The sequence below is a fragment of the Heliangelus exortis genome, chromosome 13, assembly GCF_036169615.1.
Source record: "Heliangelus exortis chromosome 13, bHelExo1.hap1, whole genome shotgun sequence".
Lineage (NCBI taxonomy): Eukaryota > Metazoa > Chordata > Aves > Apodiformes > Trochilidae > Heliangelus > Heliangelus exortis.
Genome location: NC_092434.1, coordinates 18016872 through 18034719, shown reverse-complemented (window position 1 = coordinate 18034719; position 17848 = coordinate 18016872). Strand labels below are relative to the sequence as shown.

Below are 17848 nucleotides of genomic sequence, written 5' to 3'. Positions count from 1 at the left end.
AGACACCCAAACCTCCTCTGTCTTCCCCACGCTTCAGGCGATCATGCAGGCAGCACTGGACACAGCCCATGGCCTCTGCCCAGCTGTGCTGCAGAAGAGCAGGGTCAGGGAGCAGCTGATCCATGCCATGTCCGAGAGGATTTACCTCCAGGACCACCTCAACCTCAACACTGTGCTGGACAGGATGGTCACTGATGTCTTCAGCAAGCTGAAGTGAGTGCTGGGCCCCTTCTCCTTCCTCCCTGACAGCCAAATCTCACCCCTGGGGCCATATGGGGATTTTGGGGGCTCCCAATCAACAGCTCCCCTATCCCTGCAGGACTTTGGTCAGTTGGGTCCTGCTGTTGAGTTCTTCCAGCTGTGGCTTTGCTTCCCACTTGGGTAGAGTTTGGATATGTCCCTGGGGAGCTGGGAAGCCCCATGGGGTGATGTCCCTGCAGGCAAATCCCTGTGGCTGGCACATTCCCCCCCACCCATCATCGCTTGGCATCCCAGCCAGGTCCTGCTCTGGCAGCTTGCCCACAGTGAGCCAGAAAATAGGGATGTCCTGGGTGCCCCCCGGGGAGCCGTGGCCAAGCACCCATCTTCCTGGTTGTCCCCAAGTTTGGCAGGGGTGGTGGGTGTTGGCCCTGACACCCCTCTCTGCTCCCAGTGAGATCAAGCTGTCGGTCACAGCGGCCGCTGCCGACTGCATCATGGATGCCGTGCTGGGAGACCTGACTGCCGCCCAGTGCAAACTGGTGAGTGCTGCGGGACGGGGCTGTGGGACTGGGATGTGGCAGGGGGGTTGTGGGACCGGGATGTGGAAGGGAGGGGGGTGTCTGCACACCCTGAGCTGGCCACCACCACAGATTCGCCGCCCGGCGAGCTGGCGGGTTCCCACCTGGGCTGCTTTCCCTCCCAGGTAATCCTCTCCCGGTGCCATCACTGTGGCCTTAGGGCCCAGCACCGAGCCCAGGAGGTGCCTCCTGCCAGGGGGTGCCGGGGTGAGCCCGGGTGCCCGTGCTGCTAATCACACCTAAATCCCCTCGCAAATCCCAGCCCGGCGAGCAGGGAGCGGAGCGGCGCGAGGCAGACGGCCACGCTTCCCACCCCGGGATAATTTAAGCGCTTCCTAATGGTTTTAGGCCCAGAGCCTTCCCAGGCAGGGGCTCGACCTCCCAACGCTGCTGCTGCTGGAGCCGGGTGAGGACGATGCCGTGGCGCTGGAGAGGGGCAGGAGTCCCCCGGAGCTGGCTGTGGAGGAGGTAGGGTCCGGCGCTGCCGCGTGATGCCCGCACCGTAACCGCCTTTTATCCGCCTTACCGGATGATGCTGGGCTTAACGCCGCAGCCTCCCTGGGTGCCTGCACCCCCCGGAGCAGCAGGAAGGGAATTAGTGCCTGGAAGTGGGACTGTCAGCCATGCCTCTCCTGCTGGTCGTCCCTGCGGTGGCCATGGCTGGGCCTGGGCTGCCCTTCCTCTGGGATCCACGCGGCTCAGGGTCCCGGGTGGGAAGGTGTCTGGCCTCGTGGGTGCTCTGGGTGGGACCAAGAGGAAGGGACCCTGCAGACCAAGTCCTGGGGGTGCCGGAGGGTTGGCACCCGCCGCCGGGTGAAGCCCGCCCGGCTCCGTTGTGCCACAGCCACTTTGCCACTGTCGAAGCCACCGCTGTCCCTCTCTGTCCCTGCAGTACAGGATGGCCCTGCGGAGGAAAAACAAGCACTCCAGGAGCATCCGGCCCACGCCGACCCTGAGAAGTAAGGTCCCCAACAGCTTCCTCACTGCCTCGGCTTTGCCATGGCCACCTCTGCCAGGACACGGCGGGGCAGGGGGCTGGGGGCAGAGCCCCCCACCATGAACACCTGGCAGCACCTGGCCTGGCTCTGGTCCCTTGGGACAGCCACTCCCGGGGCCGTGGGGGGTGTCTGCAGGCAAAGCCCCCCCAAAGCATGCCTGTGGGCTGGTTTTTTGGGGCTGGCTTGCCCAGCAGTGCTGGAGGGATGCTCTGAGCTCTCTGTCATGAAGCTGGGAGGGGGTGGGAGGTTTGTCCGTGGCTGCAGATGCTGTGCTGTCTGCCTGCTCTGCCCCAAGGAGCCCCCTGGGCACAGGCATCACCCAGCACCCTGGGAACATGGCACAGGGGCCAAGGTGCCTCCCACGGGTGTTCCTGCTCCTGGTGCTGCCCCTGGGGAGCCCTGCATGCCCAGGGGGATTTGGGGGGCCATGGTCCAGGGGGGGGCAACGAGCAGCTTATGGGGGACTTCTGCTTTTTTGAGGCTTTACCTGTGCTCATTGTATGGCTTTGGCTTTTGGTGCCAAAACCCAGCACCTGGCACCCACGTGTCCCCAGGGGACCTCACCCCCCAGGTCCCCAAGCCCAGCAGCACCATCCTGACCCCAATGGCCCTGATTCCAGCACCATCCTGACCACTGTGCAGCCGGGAGCAGGGAGGGTGAGGAGCAGAACAGGGCGGGTTTGCCGGTGCCGCTCACCGGGCCGGCGCTGCCATCGCTTGTGTGGTACCGGGGTCAGCTCAGTCCTTGCCGGACCATCCCCTCCCCCGTCCCTTTCATCCCCCGCAGCATCCTCCGGGGACCGCAGCAGCAGGATCCATCCCCACGCTCGGCGTGCGGGGCAGAGCGCAGCCAGCGCCTCGCCGACCTCCTGCCCGGCCACGCGTGGGCGTGGGTGACGGCGGCAGCGGCGATGATGATGATGCCGATGATGATGCTGATGATGCTGATGCCGATGGGGAGGCCTGGCGGGGCCGGCTGCCAACCGCAGCCCTCTCGCCCCTCGTAGGTGTCTCGGAGCTGGAGCCGGCGGCGGGAAGGAACGGGAGCAGCGAGCTCCGAGCTCACCGGGCGCCGCCGTCACTCAGCCCCGCCGCGCCGCCGGCACGCCCTGCTGCCTCCACAAAGGATGCTGAGCCGGCGAGCGGCGAGCTCCCCGCCACCCAGCCTGCCACCCAGCCTGCCACCCAGTCTGCCACCCAGCCTGCCACCGCCGGAGCCCTCATGGACCTGCCGACCGCCGGCGAGAAGCTGGAGCATTGCACCAAAGGCAGGCCCCGGCCCAACCGCAGGCACAAGCACCCACCCAGCAAGCCCAATGTAAGAGGACGTCTAAGGGGAGGGAGGGGGTGGAGGGAGGGGGGGCTGGCAACGCTGTGGAGGGGGGGATTTGGGGTCCCCGCCACCTTTTTTTTATTTTTTTTAATTTTTTTTTTTTTTTTAAATAATTGGGGTGAATTCTTGCCAGCGTTATTTGTTGCAAGGAAAATCAGCTGTGTGGAGCCGCGGCTGGTTTATTATCCTGCGTTTCAGCCCCTGCCAGAGCCCCCTGAGAGGAGGGGGGGGGCAGCCTGAAAGGCTGGACAGGGGGGCTGGAGGAAGGGGGGGGGAGACAAGGAAATTCTCCATCCCTTTTCCTGCTCCATCCCTTTTCCTGCTCCATCCCTTTTCCTGCTGCCAGCTGGGAGATGCTGAGTGGTGGGAGCCGGCGGGGAGGCAGGGGGGGGAGTGAAAAAACCCGCAGAGTTTGGACGCAGAGGGCTGGTGCCTGAGGCAATGGCTCCAGCTCCTCTCTTCTCTTCCTCCTGCACCCGATTCTGCTCCCCCTCACCCCAAGCTTTTCACCCTGAAGCACCAGTGCCCACCCAAGGTCCCAGCAATGCTGCTGAGGCTCTGCTGGATGCTGCGGGGGAGGTTGTTCCCTTCCCCCTACCTATCCTGCCTTCCCAGCCCCCTTCCCAAAGGAAAAGTAACTTTTGGGCACAGTCAGAGGAGGGTCTGGCTCCATCGCTGTCCCCGGGGCCAGATCCTGCTGGAATCTCCAGGCCAGGCCACCGTGATGCAGCTGGATCCTTCCAGCTGCTGGAAAGCCCCAGCTTGCCAGGCCGTGGTGATGCTTGTCCTTGGACTGTGGTGGGACCAGGGCTGCTGTGGAGCCAGAGGAGAGGCAGGAGCTGATTCCTGCAGGCAGGATGGATGCTGGAGGCTGGCAGGGACCAGGCAGGGCCTGGGGCCATCACCTCAGCTCATCTCTCTGGAGGGGCCCACTTGGCACCCAGGGTTGGCCAAACCTTGAGTGAAGATGGGTGTGATGGATGTGATATGACAGGGGGAGCCAATCTTGACCGGCTGGAACAGCTCCTGAGTGGCATCAATCAGACCATAATGAAAAGTCACTGTGGCTTGAAATGCCACAGATGGGGCAGTGCCTCCCTCCCAGCAATCAGGAACCCCCAGCCTGGGGTGAGGAAAATGCTGTCAAGGAGGGCTTGGCCATGGCATGGGCTGCTCTGCTGGGAGGATGGAGCAGGTGGGGTTTCACTGAGGCTGGACTTGAGGAGCCTGAAGGATGGAGATGTGGCTCCATCATCCACCAGCAGTGCCGTGTCCCTCCCAGGGGACTCAGACAGAGGCAGCATTCCTGCCAAAGGCTTCTCCCAGGGAACAGAGGAGGTGGAGACCTAGCCCAGCTCTAGGAGGGCATTAGCAGGACTTGTCACCGTGTGTCACCACGGAAGGTCAGAGGCACCTTACCCATGTGTAATGCACAGGTGCCCGAGCCTGCAGGGATCCCAGCACCCCAGGGTGGCACCGAGGGGATGGGCAGGAGCTGCTCTGCCTCCACAAGCAGGACCAGGGGTTGTCAGGAGCCCAGATCTGGCTGGAGCTCTCCAAAGGCACAGGGATGCAGCAGGGGCAGAGCTGGGATGCAGAGGATAACACTCCACTCCAGTCTGGCTTTTGTGCTGGATGCACAGTGAGGGAGGGTGCCAGCACCCACCCCGCAGAGGCCACAAGTGGGGTGACCCGTGGGCAGGGGTGTCTTTTACCCCACGGGCTGATGGCTGTGCTTGTTTGCAGGTGCAGCCTGTGGCCTGTGAGAACAGTGAGGACAGGAGCATCACTCGTGTGGATGAGGGGCTGGACGACTTCTTTGCCAAGAGGCTCATCACAGAGGACCTGCCGTAAGCCCAGGGGGTGCCTGGGACCCCCACCCTCACCCAGTCCCAGAGGGACAGCCCCTCCTGCCCCTGCCCAGGCTGCTAGGCTCAGTGCCAGGGGGATGCTGGAGAAAACATCCCTCCTTAGAGCATGTTCCCCCCAGGAAGAGGAGGAGGGGGAAGAGGGCTGGAATGCGGCCACGGGGTGCAGGGTGCAGCCTGTCCCCTGCTCCCACGAGCCTGGGGGTGCTTTGTGGGGTCTGTCCCACAGTGGGGGAGACAGTGGGATAGCCCCACGCTGGAGCTGCCTCTGCCATGACAGCCTCGTGTCCAGTAGTGGAGCTGGGGGCTGGATCCATCCCTTCAGGATGGGGAGGGGGGAAATAAAAGCACGGGATGGTTGTCAGCCTGGAGCTCACCCTCCCCAGTTCTTCATCTCTCCCCAGCCCCACAGCTCTGGAGACCTGCCCGGGATCAGCCCCTCTGGCTCCCTCTGGCTCCCGCACCCTCAAGAAGAAAATCGGGAATTTATTTGCCTTCAAGAAACCTAAATCCAGCCGGGGCTCAAGGTGTGAGAAGGACCCCGAGGGTGGCCCCAGGAGCCGGCGCTCAATGCTCAGTGACATTTTACGGGCTCCCAGCAGAGTGGGCGAGGGGAGCAAACCCCTGAGCAAATCAGAGGAGTTGGAGCTCGGTGCTGAGCCCCCGGGAGAGCCCGAGCACTGCCAGACCCCAGACTCAGCCCGCAGGATCCGATCCAAGTACTCACGGGAGGGCAAGTCCCAGTCACTCATCCTGCTCCCCGGGGAGGATGAGGGTGCACTGGGGGTCAGGCACGACAAGGTAAGCACTGTCACTGTCACCAAGACACCCTCCTGGCTGGCTGTGTGCTGCTCCCACCCAGGGGTCCTGGTGGGGGGGTCACCCAGGCATCACAGGGTGGGAGTAGGGACACTGGAGTGATGGGCGGGGATGTCCCCGCTGGGTTGTGGCCGTATCCGGGGGGGTTTCCCCAGGGGGCAGGGATGGGGATGGGGATGGGGAGGTGGGAGCAGGTGCTGTGGATGCTGTGCCCTGGCAGGGCTGTGTCTGTCCCACAGAGGAGGCCTCTGGAGAGGAGTGATGGGGGGGAGCTGCCGGGCTCCTTCGAGCAGCGGGTGCAGGTCATGCTCCACCGCATCGGTGTCACCAAGGGACCGGCCCCCGAGGGCAAGAAGCAGCAGGTGGGGAGCAGGAACAGACCCTGCACCTGAAGGGCAGGTAGAGGGGATGTCCATGGGGCTGGGGGGTTCACCATGGTTCTGTGCCACCACTGCCTGTGGCCTCTGTTCTGTCACCTAACATCCTGCAAGGGGATGGCCAGGTCCAGTGCTCTGTCTGTCCCCCCTTTCCTGGCTCACCCCTGTCCCCTGCACCCCCCCAGCTCCCAGCACCACCCTGTCCTCCTCATCATCATCCCAGAGGCCATTGCCACTCTGACCCCCACTTAACCAGGTTTTTTTTCTTTTGCAGAGCAAAGACAGCGAGATCAAAAAAGCTGGTTCAGATGGTGAGAGGCTGTGTCCCCCGTGCCCTGACCCCCACCCGTGGGTGGGCATGGGCAGCCCCCCTTGGGCTCCCACCTCCCCATCACAGGGTGCTGGTGGCACTGGGTGGATCCCAGTGCACTGATGGCAGCTGGTGGGTGGTTTGTGCTTGCAGGGGACATCGTGGACAGCTCAGCAGACTCCCCACCCTCCCTCAAGGCCCGCACACACTCCGTGTCCACAGGTGGGTCACCGGTGGGTGCCAGGGGGTCACCTCAGTCCCCGAGGGGGAGTGTCTGAGTGGGTCTACGAGGACCAGAGACAACAGGGGCTGGTGGGCAGTCAGGTCATACCCTTTGGAGGGTGCCCTGCTCTTATGGGTGCCCAACCTTGGCAGGGGCAGATGGCAAGCCAGCCCCTCACCCAGTTCCTCGGGTGGCTGCAGGCTGGGTTCCAGCACCCAGAACCAGCCCCAGCCCTGTCCCGCCTCCCCCCCAGATGCACCTTTTCGCAACCTGACTGCAGCCAAGGAGCCCGAGCCCTGGCCAGCCTGGAAAGCCCTGGGGAGGCAGCTGCCTGTCGAGCCACCGACCACCCCCTCCCACCCATCCCAGCCTTCCTTCCTCCTGCCCGAGCCCGGTGGATTGCTGGAGCCCGGGAGCCGGGAGGGCTGGAGCAGCAGCCTGCCACGGCTGGGCAGGAGCACCCCGGTGGCACTGCCACGGAGGGTCAGCCACGGGGGGGAGGAGGGTGCTGGCAGCCCCCTACCCACACCACCCAACACCCAAGGTAGGGATGCATGGACTGCCCATGGGACCCCCCCACCCTGCTGCCCACGTGTTCCCACAGCCCCTTGGGATGGGATGGGGTGGGATGGGGTGGGGTGGGATGGGATGGGGTGGGATGGGGTGGATTGGATGGGATGGGATGGGATGGGATGGGATGGGATGGGATGGGATGGGATGGGATGGGATGGGATGGGGTGGAATGGATGGGGTGGGATGGGAGGGGATGGGATGGGATGGGATGGGATGGGGTGGGGTGGGGTGGGGTGGGGTGGGATGGATGGGATGGGATGGGTGGGATGGGGTGGGGTGGGATGGGGTGGATTAGATGGGATGGGGTGGGGTGGATTAGATGGGATGGGGTGGGGTGGGATGGGGTGGGAAGTCAGGGTGTTGTAGGTTCCCCTCTGGCATCTCCCTGCCTCTTTCCCAGACAACCGGCTGGCGGCACCGCGGGGGATCGGGCGCCGAGCTGTGTCTGTCCATGAGGAGCAGCTCCGGGAGCCCGAGTGCCTGGTGGAGCTGGGAAGTAAGTGGGGGCTGGAGTGGGGACCCCCCTCACACCCCACGCTGGGGAGGGGACAGGCATACTGGTGCCACCCGGGTTGGTGGAGGGTGGCATCCCCGCATCGGTAGGATCCAGGGGTGGGACTTGGCACTGGGAACGGCTCCAGCAATCAGGCTCAGGGGTAGAAAAGGGGCCAGGAGCCCCGGTGTGACGTGGGTCTGGGTTGTGCTCCCCCAGTGGGCTCTGTTCCCCTCCGCTTGCGGCGTTCCCCCGTGTTCAGACGCAGAACCAAGCACGACTCCCTGCCCGAGCCTGAGGCCGAGCCCGGACCCCCCACAGATGCTCCAGGTGAGAGGTGACAGTCCCCTTCCCGTGGACCCCTCCTGAAGTGGGTGTCGGGTTCCTGAGGGTCCCCCCCACGCTCACGTTGTTGCCTCTCCAGGTCCCACTCCCCAGGACTGGCCCCGGGCGGGGCTGGAGGAGCCAGAGGCCAGGGCAGGCACCGAAGGCGAGCGGCCACGAGCCCTGGCACAAACTGCTGTGAATGCACAAGACTCAGCAGCCATCGACCAAAGTCTGGTGCTGGGCCGGGGGCAGCCAGCCCTGGGACAGTGAAGCCCCTGCATGTCCCGACCCCCCCGCTACCCAGCAGCTCCACACTGTGCCGGGGGGGATCAGCGTGCTGGGGCGTGGGGAGAGAGCTGGGGGGCCACAGGGCTGCTCCAAAAGGGTAGGCATGAGGCCAGCAAGAAACCACAGCACCCGGGAGGACGGGGGTGGCCGGGGACCCCGTGCCAGAGCCCTCGGGATCGCCTTCCCTGGATGGGCTCTGCCCCCCAGGCAGCAGGAGCTGGGGCTGGGAGGCAGCAGCAGTGCTCCTGGCTGCTCAGCCCATCCCCAGCTCCTTGCCTGGGGGGCAATGTGCTCTGCAGCCCCCCTGGAATGCAGGTGTCCATGAGCAGAACCATGAGATAAGATGCAGGTCTCCATGAGCAGGGCCATGAGATGGGATGGGATGCAGGTCTCTCTCCATGAGCAGGACCATGAGATGGGATGCAGGTCTCCACGAGCAGACTCATGAGATGAGATGTTGGTCTCTCTCCATGAGCAGAACCATGAGATGGGATGGGATGCAGGTCTCTCTCCATGAGCAGAACCATGAGATGGGATGCAGGTCTCCACGAGCAGGACCATGAAATGCAGGTCTCCATAAGCAGGACCATGAGATGGGATGCAGGTCTCTCTCCATGAACAGGACCACGAGATGGGATGCAGGTCTCCACCAGCCAGACCATCACCTGCCCCGTTGCAGCTCTCCAGCACCTGCCTCGCCCTCCCTGCAGCCCCCCCGAAGGCACCAGCGTCCCCCCAGCCACCAAGCAGCTTTCTCCTGCATTCACCTCTGCTCTGGACCAAACGCATACCTTACACGGATGTTTACGACAAAGCAGCAAGAAGCTTGTTTGTTTTGGGTTTTTCTTTCCTTTTTTTTTTTTTTTTTTTTTTCTTTTTTTAATACAAGAGCTGTGTATTTAAAAAATATAACAATTTTTATTTTTAACTTCTACGGCGTGACCCTGCGGGATATTTTTTGTAACAAACAGTGCAGGACCCTTCCTAAAATAACCAATAAAACGTCCAACCTCCTGCACTGCCTCGGGAGCAGGGATGAGGTTGTAGGGCCCCAGCCACTTGCTACGGTGGCACTTGGTCACCACTTGTCCCCACTCACTGGGTCAGGGTGTTGGGAAGGGCTGAAGTGCTTGGAGAGGTTGGAGAGAGACACCAGCTCACACACACAGGTATCCTGGAATGCTTTTTTTTTTTCCCTCCTTTCAGTGCTGAGGGTGCTGGCCTTCAACAGGTCATGTCCCCAGCATCTCTGGAGCCAGGGTCTCTGCAAGCCAGGCCAATCCACAAAACGGGGACAGGGGTCCTGCTGTGTCTCCTGTTCTTCCCCAGCTGCTCTTCCAAGGCAGCCCTACGTGGGTTTGGCTCAACTGGTGAAGCAGAGGAGGAGGGGCAGGGCTCAGGAATCACCCGACCTCTCCGTCAGGATCCAGCACGCCCACTTCAACATCGCCTTGGAGATCCTGAAAAAAACGGGACCAGGGAGCCAGGGTGAGGCCTTGGGATATTGCTGGGGCCACCGGGGGCAACCCCAGTGACAGAGCACCCCATGGGTGAGGCCATGGCTGCACTGACCTCACGGACTGGACCCGCTGGCAGAGCTCGGGGCTGGGCGCCTCGTACCGGTACTGGGGTGGCTTCTCCTTCACGTACTGCAGGAAGCAAAGGGGAGGATGAGGCTGCTCTGCCCCAGAGCACAGCCCCACCCTGAGACCCTGACACACCCAGGGAAACTCCAGGGAGGTCTCCCCTGCAATCATTTCCTGCTCTTCTTCTAATCTTTTTACCCAGAGAGCTGGAAGATGCTCCAGCAAGGGGTCCAACAAGAGCGTGAGCTCAGCCACACCGTCACCCAGTACCCCGGAGCCTCCTTTGGGAGGCTTGGGGTTACCATGTCTGCTGCCACCAGCCTTCAGCTGCTTGTCCTCACCAGCCAGGTGAGGAAAGGCCTTGGGGAGGGACAGCAGTGGTGGGAAGACACAGAAAACCTCCCCAGGGACACCCCCCCCCCCCCCTGCCATGGGCTGCTTCATATTTACCGGCTTCAGAGTTCTGCACTGCTCTGGCCTGGAGCTGGGGCCACTCGATGGAGATGCTTGCTCTTCCTCTTCTTCCTCCTCCTCGAGGTCCTCTTCACACTCCTTTCTGCTCTTCTTTCTTCCCCACGTGCTGAGGAGCTGTGGCCTCTTGCCCGTGTCTCTCTCCCTGCCCCATGGGGCACCCCGGGGGTGCTGCTGCCCATCATCATCTGCCAGTAACTTCCTCTTAGTCCCCACAGCATCTCCCCCCTGGGTCCTGGCACGAGCCAGGCCACGCTTCGAGGTATCTGGAGGGAAAGCTGAGCCACTGGAGTCTGCTTGCTCCCTGAGGGGCATCAGCCCAGGCTGGGCTGGCCTGTGGCTGCTGGGCAAGATGGGAAAAGCTGGAGAGCAAGATGGCAGCGAGGCCTGAGGGTCCTCTGGTACCTGTGGGCCTTGACTGGGGGCAGGGTCATCCCCCACCACCCAGGGGGTATCAGTCTCCACCTGACTGGTGTTGCTGTAGGAGAGGAGCAGGGAAGGGGAGGTCTGCAGTGCCTCTCCCTGGAGGACACCCTTGGGAGAGTCCTGGCTGCACGCCTCCAGCAAGTCGGGGGTGTTGCTGTCAGCAGCCACATTTTGCTGGGTCTTCTGTGAAAGGTCATCTCCAGAGGTCTTCTCTGGGAAAGAAAAAAGGCCTGGTCAGCTCTGGGACCTGCCTGCCCCAGCATAGCAGGCTGGGCAAGAGAACACGGGAGCTGCAAGGCACAGGGAATGCTACAGCACTACTTCTACAGCCAGGGGAAAGCAAGCCAGCATCCATGGTGAGCTCCGTGGTGACCCAGTGAGAGGAGAGGGGTTGTCTCCTGCCAGCAAGGCACCCTGGGGCACAGGGACTCACCATCTGAGGAGTTTAGGGTCAAAGATATGGGGGGGAGCCAGTTCCAAGGGTTGTCCAGGGATCCCTCCGAGCTCTCTGACAAGGCTGTTGACTCTACAGCTGCAACGATGAAGCCAGGAGGGTTGATTTCCCTCTCAAGGAGAGCTCCAAGAGTCCTTTCCATCCCAAACTGGGGTGTCCTCCTGCCAGACTCCTTTCACCCCCTCAGCAGGCAGTGGAAAGGCAGACATTGCCCAGAGAGCAGGCAGGCAGAAGACCTTCTCTGACACCACACACTGCCCAGGACAGCAGCTCCCTTCATCTCCTTCTCTACGTGGAACTCCTGCAGGTAATTCTGCAGCAAAGCTTGGTGACACCAAGCCTGGTGAGGTGACACAAGCCTGACCTACTGCTGAACCACAGCCAGCCAAGAGCCCACACTCAGGGAGGTGACTTCAGCTCCGTGATGGCACCAAAGGGACAAAACAACTCGTGCTCCCAGCACCACGTAGCAAAGCTGCAGGACTGGGACCATTACCATTCCTGGTCTCCCAAAAACCAGGCCGTGCCAGCATCTCCTCTGCTCAATCCCAGCAGAAGATGGGCTGGGACAACTTCAGAGGAAAACACTACAAGGCTGGACAGGATCTGGAGGTCCCACTACTCACGGCTGGCTTGGCATATAGTACTCAGGTCCCCTTGCACTGTCCTGTTCCCATTGCTCTGACCAGGAGCTGCTTCACTTGTGCCTGCAATGAAAGGGGGCACTGCTGGGCTCACCAGAGCATGGTGGGCAGCCAGAGCCAAGGAAATCTTCTCCCCACCCCTGGCAGACCCTTATTTTGCAAGCTCGGGCACTGAACTGCACACCCCACCAACAAAGCCACCACACTGACCTTCCTTGGAAGCCTCACAAGGAGCTACCTCCTCCTCAGGAGCCATCACCAGCCTGTGGGCTGCCACAACAAAGATCTCCCCCTCCTGCTGAAATGAGACATTTCCATGGGTTTTGCTGGACAGTCCCACTGCAGGAGCTGCAGGAGCCCATCTATAGCTGGGGGTTGATCACCACCCCACTGACCATCCTGGCTGACCCCATCAAACCTCCAGCTCTGCCCACTGCTCTTTCCCATCCTTCTCCCACCCCTCTAGAGCAAGGTCCCCACCATGAGCTGTCTCAGCCCCCAGACCCACCTCTTTCTTGCGTTCTGCCTCCCACGGGGTGATGGGAACCTCATTGTTGCCTGCTGCTGGAGTCTCCTTGGCCACCCCTAAATCCAAGCATTCCTCAGCGTTTTCCTGCAAAACCTCCAGCTTGTTCTCTCCTATAGCATCAATCAGCTGGGAGATGGATGGCTCTGGAGTGCAAGCACAGCAGTGTCAGTGGAGGAAACACCATCACCTGGGCAATTCCCACTTGGAAATGCTTTTACTCTGCTGCATGACTGCCATGTGCACTGAAATGTGGGGAAACACACACAATTCTTCATTTCTTCTGCTTCTAGGAACTCCCTGACCCCAGCTGCCCATGGAAGCTGTGGCTGCCCCATCCCTGGCAGTGTCCAAGTCCAGGTTGGATGGGGCTTGGAGCAAGCTGGGCTGGTGGGAGGTGTCCCTGCCCATGATGGATGAGCTTTAAGGACCCTTCCCATGCAAACCAGACTGGGATTTTGAGGATCTCTTGTTTCTAGACACAGGTCCTGGAGCAGCAGCTCTGCAATGGCCCATGCTGCTTTAGCTCTCAGCACCATCTTGTCCTGCTTTGGGCCTAGCAATGTTGCCCTGTGAGATCTGGTCATGTTTTGTGCTACCACAGCCCAAACCCAGGAGTGGGCAGAGCCCCACCAGGCAGCCAGAGCATCACTTACCCCCCTCACACACTTTACCTGAGCTGGGAGCATTCTTCAGAGCAAGACTCCTCCTGCAATGAACAAGAAAACAACCAGGTTAGGGCTGGGGCACATGCAGGCCCTTTCCAGCTCCTGGTTGCTGAAAAGCTTGGGAAAAAGCAGCTTGTGGAAGTAGTGGATTCCCCACTGGATGTTGTATCCAGCTACTGCTTAGTATCCCAGGAATACCCACTTGGGAACCCTGTTCCTGGAGATGGGACTGATGGAGACCCCTGAAGATGCCCAGAGTTGGGGCTCCAATTGTGAAGATGGGGCTGTGCAGGGCTTCCCCCCCCCAGCCAGGCTGCCCCGTGCTGGAAGAAGTGGGTTGCCCAGGGATGTCTCCTCCCAGATCTGCCAGCTCAGAGGCACAGCCTGGGCTGGAGAGCCCAGAGTCACCAGGATCTCAGGGGCTGCTCAGTCCCATTACGTGCTGGGGAAGGGTCCCACAGGCTCACCAGCAGCTGCCCTCAGCCCTGCTCTGCCCTCTCAGAGCCCTGCCTGGTGTCCCCACAGTGCCTGGATGTGTTCCCCAGCCCCACACTTACAACCAGAGCTCCTTTATCTTCTCCAGCACCAAGGGCTCCTGGTTCCTGTGGCAGAGAGAATCCGGTTACCCCTCCGCACCCCCACTTTCCCCCACTGCTGGCGGTGGAGAGGGCTCCTCTAGAAAGGAGCCCCGAGTCCCAGACACCCCCAGGGGGAAGAAGAACCCCCCCAGAAGCAGCTGAGCCCCCTGCCCACCCCGCAGGCTGTACCCATTGGGTGATTCCAGCCTCTGCCTCTCCATGGGCAGCACGATGAACTGCTGGGCTGTCAGGTAGAACTCGCAGTCCTCCTGTGGGAAAAGCAGAGCCCGTGAGGTCCCCCTGCAGTCCCACCTCCCCTGGGGCCACCCAGCACCCAAGGCACCCATCCCAGCTCTGCCTCCAGCCCTCCAAACAAAGCCAGAGCTCCTCCACAGCCCCCTTCACACAGGGGGTTGTAGCCTCCGGTGGCTCCTCAGGACATGGGGACAGCAGCCACCTCTGCCACCGGCTGGGTGGCTCTGGGCAAGATGGAAAATGGCCTCAAGTTGTGCCAGGAAAGGTTTAGATTGGTTATTAGGAACAATTTCTTCCCTGAAAGGGTTGTCCCTGGCTCAGGCTGCCCAGGGCAGTGGTGGGGTCACCATCCCTGGAGGGGTTTCAAAGCCCTGGAGATGTGGTGCTAGGGGACATGGGGCAGTGGTGGCCTTGGCAGTGCTGGGTAAACAGCTGGGCCTGATGACCTTAAAGGTCTTTTCCAACCAAAATAACTCTGATCCTGAGCTGCACCACATCTCCATGGAAGCCTCGTGTAACCCCCTGCCCCAGAACCCAGGCCCAGCCATCCCTGGAGCCACAGACCCTCACAGGAGCTGCACATGGAAGAAGAAAACAAGGCCATGCCTTGCCTGCCTCTGGCTCCTGGGAGCAGCTCAAGGCAGGGAAACCAGCAGGAAGCAAGGCAAGGTCAAGGGAAGAGTGGGTTCCACTGGACTCACCAGCCTGGCCTCCTCCTGGAAACACACCGTGTACTTTTGCAAGACAATAACTCTGCAAACGAGGCTGGAAAGCCTCATGTGGGTGCTGCAAAAAGAGCAGAAAAGGAACATCTTGGGGAGATGAAGAACAGAGCTGGGCAACCCAGCCACACCCTGGGGCTCCCCAGACAGCAGCACCACAGCGCTGGGACACATCTTGGTGTGAGCATCAGGGAACCAGGGCTCCCCATTCCTACAACTTCCACCAGGGCCACGGGCTCTTCAGTCCCTTCTGACCACTTCTCCATCACTCCCCACCCAACACAGGAAAAAACCAGGAAAAAACCACCATGCCACGTTGGCATTCCAACTATCTTCTCCTGGCACCTCCTTCCAGGCTTCTCCCCCCCACCCCAGGACTGTTTTAGCTTAACACAAGCTGAGCCATGACCAGGCAGCAACCCCACGCTGTGGGGAGCTGCTGTCCCTGCCACAGCTGAGGCACAGGGAGGGAACCCACTTTTCCTCTGCCTTCAGAGCTTCAGATGAAATCACCACCCGGATGTAGTAGGAGCCATCTGAGATGTGTAGGACAGCATCTTGGAGGACACCAGGCTGGTCAGGAGGACTTGAGTCACTCAAAACCTATCAAGAGATTTGAGGGAGGGGGGGAAAAAGACTTCTCAAGACATCCCTGTGTACTGTGACAAAACAGAGACTCACAGAATGGTTTGGGTTGGAAGGGACCTTAAAGCTCATCCAGTCCCAACCCCCCTCCCACCTGCCCAGGGTGCTCCAAACCCCATCCAGGGGCTTGAACACTTCCAGGGATGGAGCAGCCACAGCTTCCCTGGACAACCAGGTGTCTCAACACCCACAGAGGAAAGAATTTCTTCCTAGTGTCTAACATGCCCAGCTGAGAGCCTCAGCTCTTTGGAGAGAACATCACCACCAGAAGGTGCTGACACTTACACCCAGGCCAAGGTGCTTGGTGCCTGTGCCTCTGGGATGGACCAAGACAGAGTAAAGAACGTGCCAGGAGAGGTCAATCCAAAGCAAGGTGGGAGAGGAGCCACAACCAAGCATTTTTTTTATCCAAACCACCTGCATGAATCCAGGTTAATGGGGTCTGGGCAGGCTTGGCTTGGTCTTGGCTTCTGCTCCTCCACAAAGCAGTGGGAGATAGAGAGGGACAGGAACCAGAAGGATCGTTGCAGCCCCTTCCTTCCTGGAATTTCCTTTCCTGGAATGAAGTTCCAGTGTAGCAACCCTCAGCTGGTACTAAGCCATGGCCTCAAGTTGTGTTGTGTCAGGGGAGTTTTAGATTGGACATCAGGAACAATTTCTTCCCCAAAAGAGTTGTGAGACCCTGACCCAGGCTGCCCAGGGCAGTGGTGGATTCCCCATCCCTGCAGGGATTTCAAAGCCTGGGACATGTGGTGCTGGGGGGTCAGTGGTGGCCTTGGCAGCTGGACTCAAAGATCTTAAAGGCCTTTTCCCACCAAAACAATTCCATGATCCTGTAGCTCTCCTCATTCATCTCTCAAGCTCCAGGGGGTATCCACTTATTCATTGCTGTGTCTTCTTCAGCCCAGGCACAGAGATGTTCTGCTTGGGAATGGGACTGGGCCAAGCAGTTGGGAACCAGTGATTTCACCACCTCGTGCCTTCAGATGAGCTAAAGAACAGGACCATGAGCTCTTTTCTCTCTCACTGTTTTTGCTTTCTTTTTCTCATGTCACCTCATTTCATCTCTCCTTCCCTTTAAATCTCAGTATCCTTCCTTTTCCTGGTACTAAGGGGACACCTCATATGCCCCAAACATCTCATCCACACTGGATGTTTAGAACGTTGTGGTCCATGGTGGGATGCTGCTACAAGCATCCAAAAGCTGCAAGAGAACTGCAAACCACAACACAGGAGATTGGTCTCTCCAGGATCCAGGTCATGACCACCAGGCAAGAGGCTTTTCCAGAAGAGCCAACATCCATGGGAGGACCAGCTCCTGGTCCCAGCAAGGCTCCCAGACAGACCAAGGCTTCAGACACCCTTTGTGCTATCATCAGGCCCACACATCAGCAAGGGTGGTAGACAGAAGGATGGGATGCAAAGAGGATGAGGAGGAAGGCAAGGCAGCCAGGAGAGGGACCAGGAGACGAGCAGGATGACCTTGGAGACCACAAGCTCTTCAGACAAGAGAAGGGAATGGATACCAGAGGTGCCACAGTCAGTGAAAGCCATCAGAAGTGAGGAAAGCAAAGCTCTTCCACCAACAATCAGGGACTTCCAGGTGGACTGCTTTGGCAACCACCCGACACTTCCAGGAATTTGGATTCCAAACAGTGTTGGTGTAGGACAGTCCCTGTGGTACCTACCCGCAGGACCTGCCCAGCCAGGAGGTTCTCAGTGGTATCCAACTGCTCATAATTCACCAGGAGGTTCACGATCCAAGGCTGCAGGACATAGACTTTGGGAGAAGATGAGGTCCTGTTCTCATACACAAAACTGCGGGGAAAAAAAGAAAAAGATGGAAGCACCACATGAGAAGAGGGGGATGCTCCAGGAGCTGCCACAGCCCCTGGGGCTGCCTCAAACCCACCCCAACCCCCCTCGCTTCTCCACAGTGCCACCCATCTGGGGACAATGCACCGCAGGGGGCAGCAGGGTTGAGGGCAGGACTGAGGGGTTTTTGGGGACAGGCAGGGCAGTTTTGGGGACAGTCTGGGGACAGGCAGAGCTGGGGCAGTCGGGGTGGGGACAGCCAAGGAGGGGAACAGGCGGAGGCTTGGTGACAGGCAGGGCTGGGGCCGGCAGTGTGGGGACAAGCGGGGCTTGGGGACGTGTCCTGGTCCCTCACCTGACCCCCGACTGCTCCCCCGGCCCGCCCGGACAAGCGGCAGCCGCGGCCGCCATGGCCCCGGAGCGCGGAGAGACCCAGGAAGCGGAAACCGGGCCGGGATCCGGGATCCGGGGCGGAGCCGGGGAGCCCGGGGAGTCGGGGGAGCCGAGGAGCCCGGGGAGCCGGGGAGCCGGGGAGCCCGGGAGAGCCCAGGGAGCCGGGGCAGCCGGGGAGCCCGGGGAGCTCAGAAGCCGGGGAGCCCGAGGAGCCCGGGGAGCCGAGGAGCCGGGGAGCCCGTGGGAGCCGAAGAGCCCGTGGGAGCCGGGGAGCCCG

The 17848-nt window shown here is 60.9% G+C and overlaps 2 protein-coding genes across 8 annotated transcripts in view; one reads left to right on the top strand and one right to left on the bottom strand.

Moving 5' to 3' along the window:
• Nucleotides 1-9322, top strand: part of CARMIL2 (capping protein regulator and myosin 1 linker 2) — a 28930-nt gene extending 19608 nt beyond the window's left edge. Inside the window, exons 27-40 of one of the 2 annotated variants that reach the window (XM_071757223.1) lie at nt 38-213; nt 653-740; nt 1128-1247; nt 1672-1738; nt 2785-3095; nt 4857-4960; nt 5383-5779; nt 6037-6159; nt 6449-6485; nt 6638-6706; nt 6961-7251; nt 7681-7776; nt 7993-8103; nt 8198-9322. In XM_071757223.1, the coding sequence (XP_071613324.1) occupies nt 38-213; nt 653-740; nt 1128-1247; nt 1672-1738; nt 2785-3095; nt 4857-4960; nt 5383-5779; nt 6037-6159; nt 6449-6485; nt 6638-6706; nt 6961-7251; nt 7681-7776; nt 7993-8103; nt 8198-8370 (2163 nt within the window). In that variant the 3' untranslated portion in view covers nt 8371-9322. Of the gene's footprint in view, nt 1-37; nt 214-652; nt 741-1127; nt 1248-1671; nt 1739-2784; nt 3096-4856; nt 4961-5364; nt 5780-6036; nt 6160-6448; nt 6486-6637; nt 6707-6960; nt 7252-7680; nt 7777-7992; nt 8104-8197 lie in introns of both variants that reach the window. The other variant, XM_071757222.1, reaches the window with a different exon arrangement.
• ACD (ACD shelterin complex subunit and telomerase recruitment factor) lies at nt 9287-17616 on the bottom strand. Of its 6 annotated transcripts, none has more exons than XM_071757228.1 (14): nt 17534-17616; nt 17052-17181; nt 15197-15321; nt 14698-14782; nt 13931-14010; nt 13721-13765; nt 13170-13204; nt 12478-12641; nt 12180-12264; nt 11952-12032; nt 11305-11403; nt 10425-11083; nt 9961-10037; nt 9287-9848 (listed from the first exon to the last, which is right to left on the bottom strand). In XM_071757228.1, exons 1-14 carry the CDS (start codon nt 17587-17589, stop codon nt 9785-9787), a joined length of 1785 nt encoding a protein of 594 aa, XP_071613329.1. In that variant the 5' UTR covers nt 17590-17616; the 3' UTR covers nt 9287-9784. The 6 variants fall into 6 exon arrangements, with proteins under 6 accessions (XP_071613329.1, XP_071613325.1, XP_071613326.1 ...); XM_071757224.1 differs by having other exon boundaries at nt 12180-12267; nt 14698-14779; nt 15188-15321; nt 17534-17613; XM_071757225.1 differs by having other exon boundaries at nt 14698-14779; nt 15188-15321; nt 17534-17613.
• Between the last annotated feature and the right edge of the window lie 232 nt (nt 17617-17848).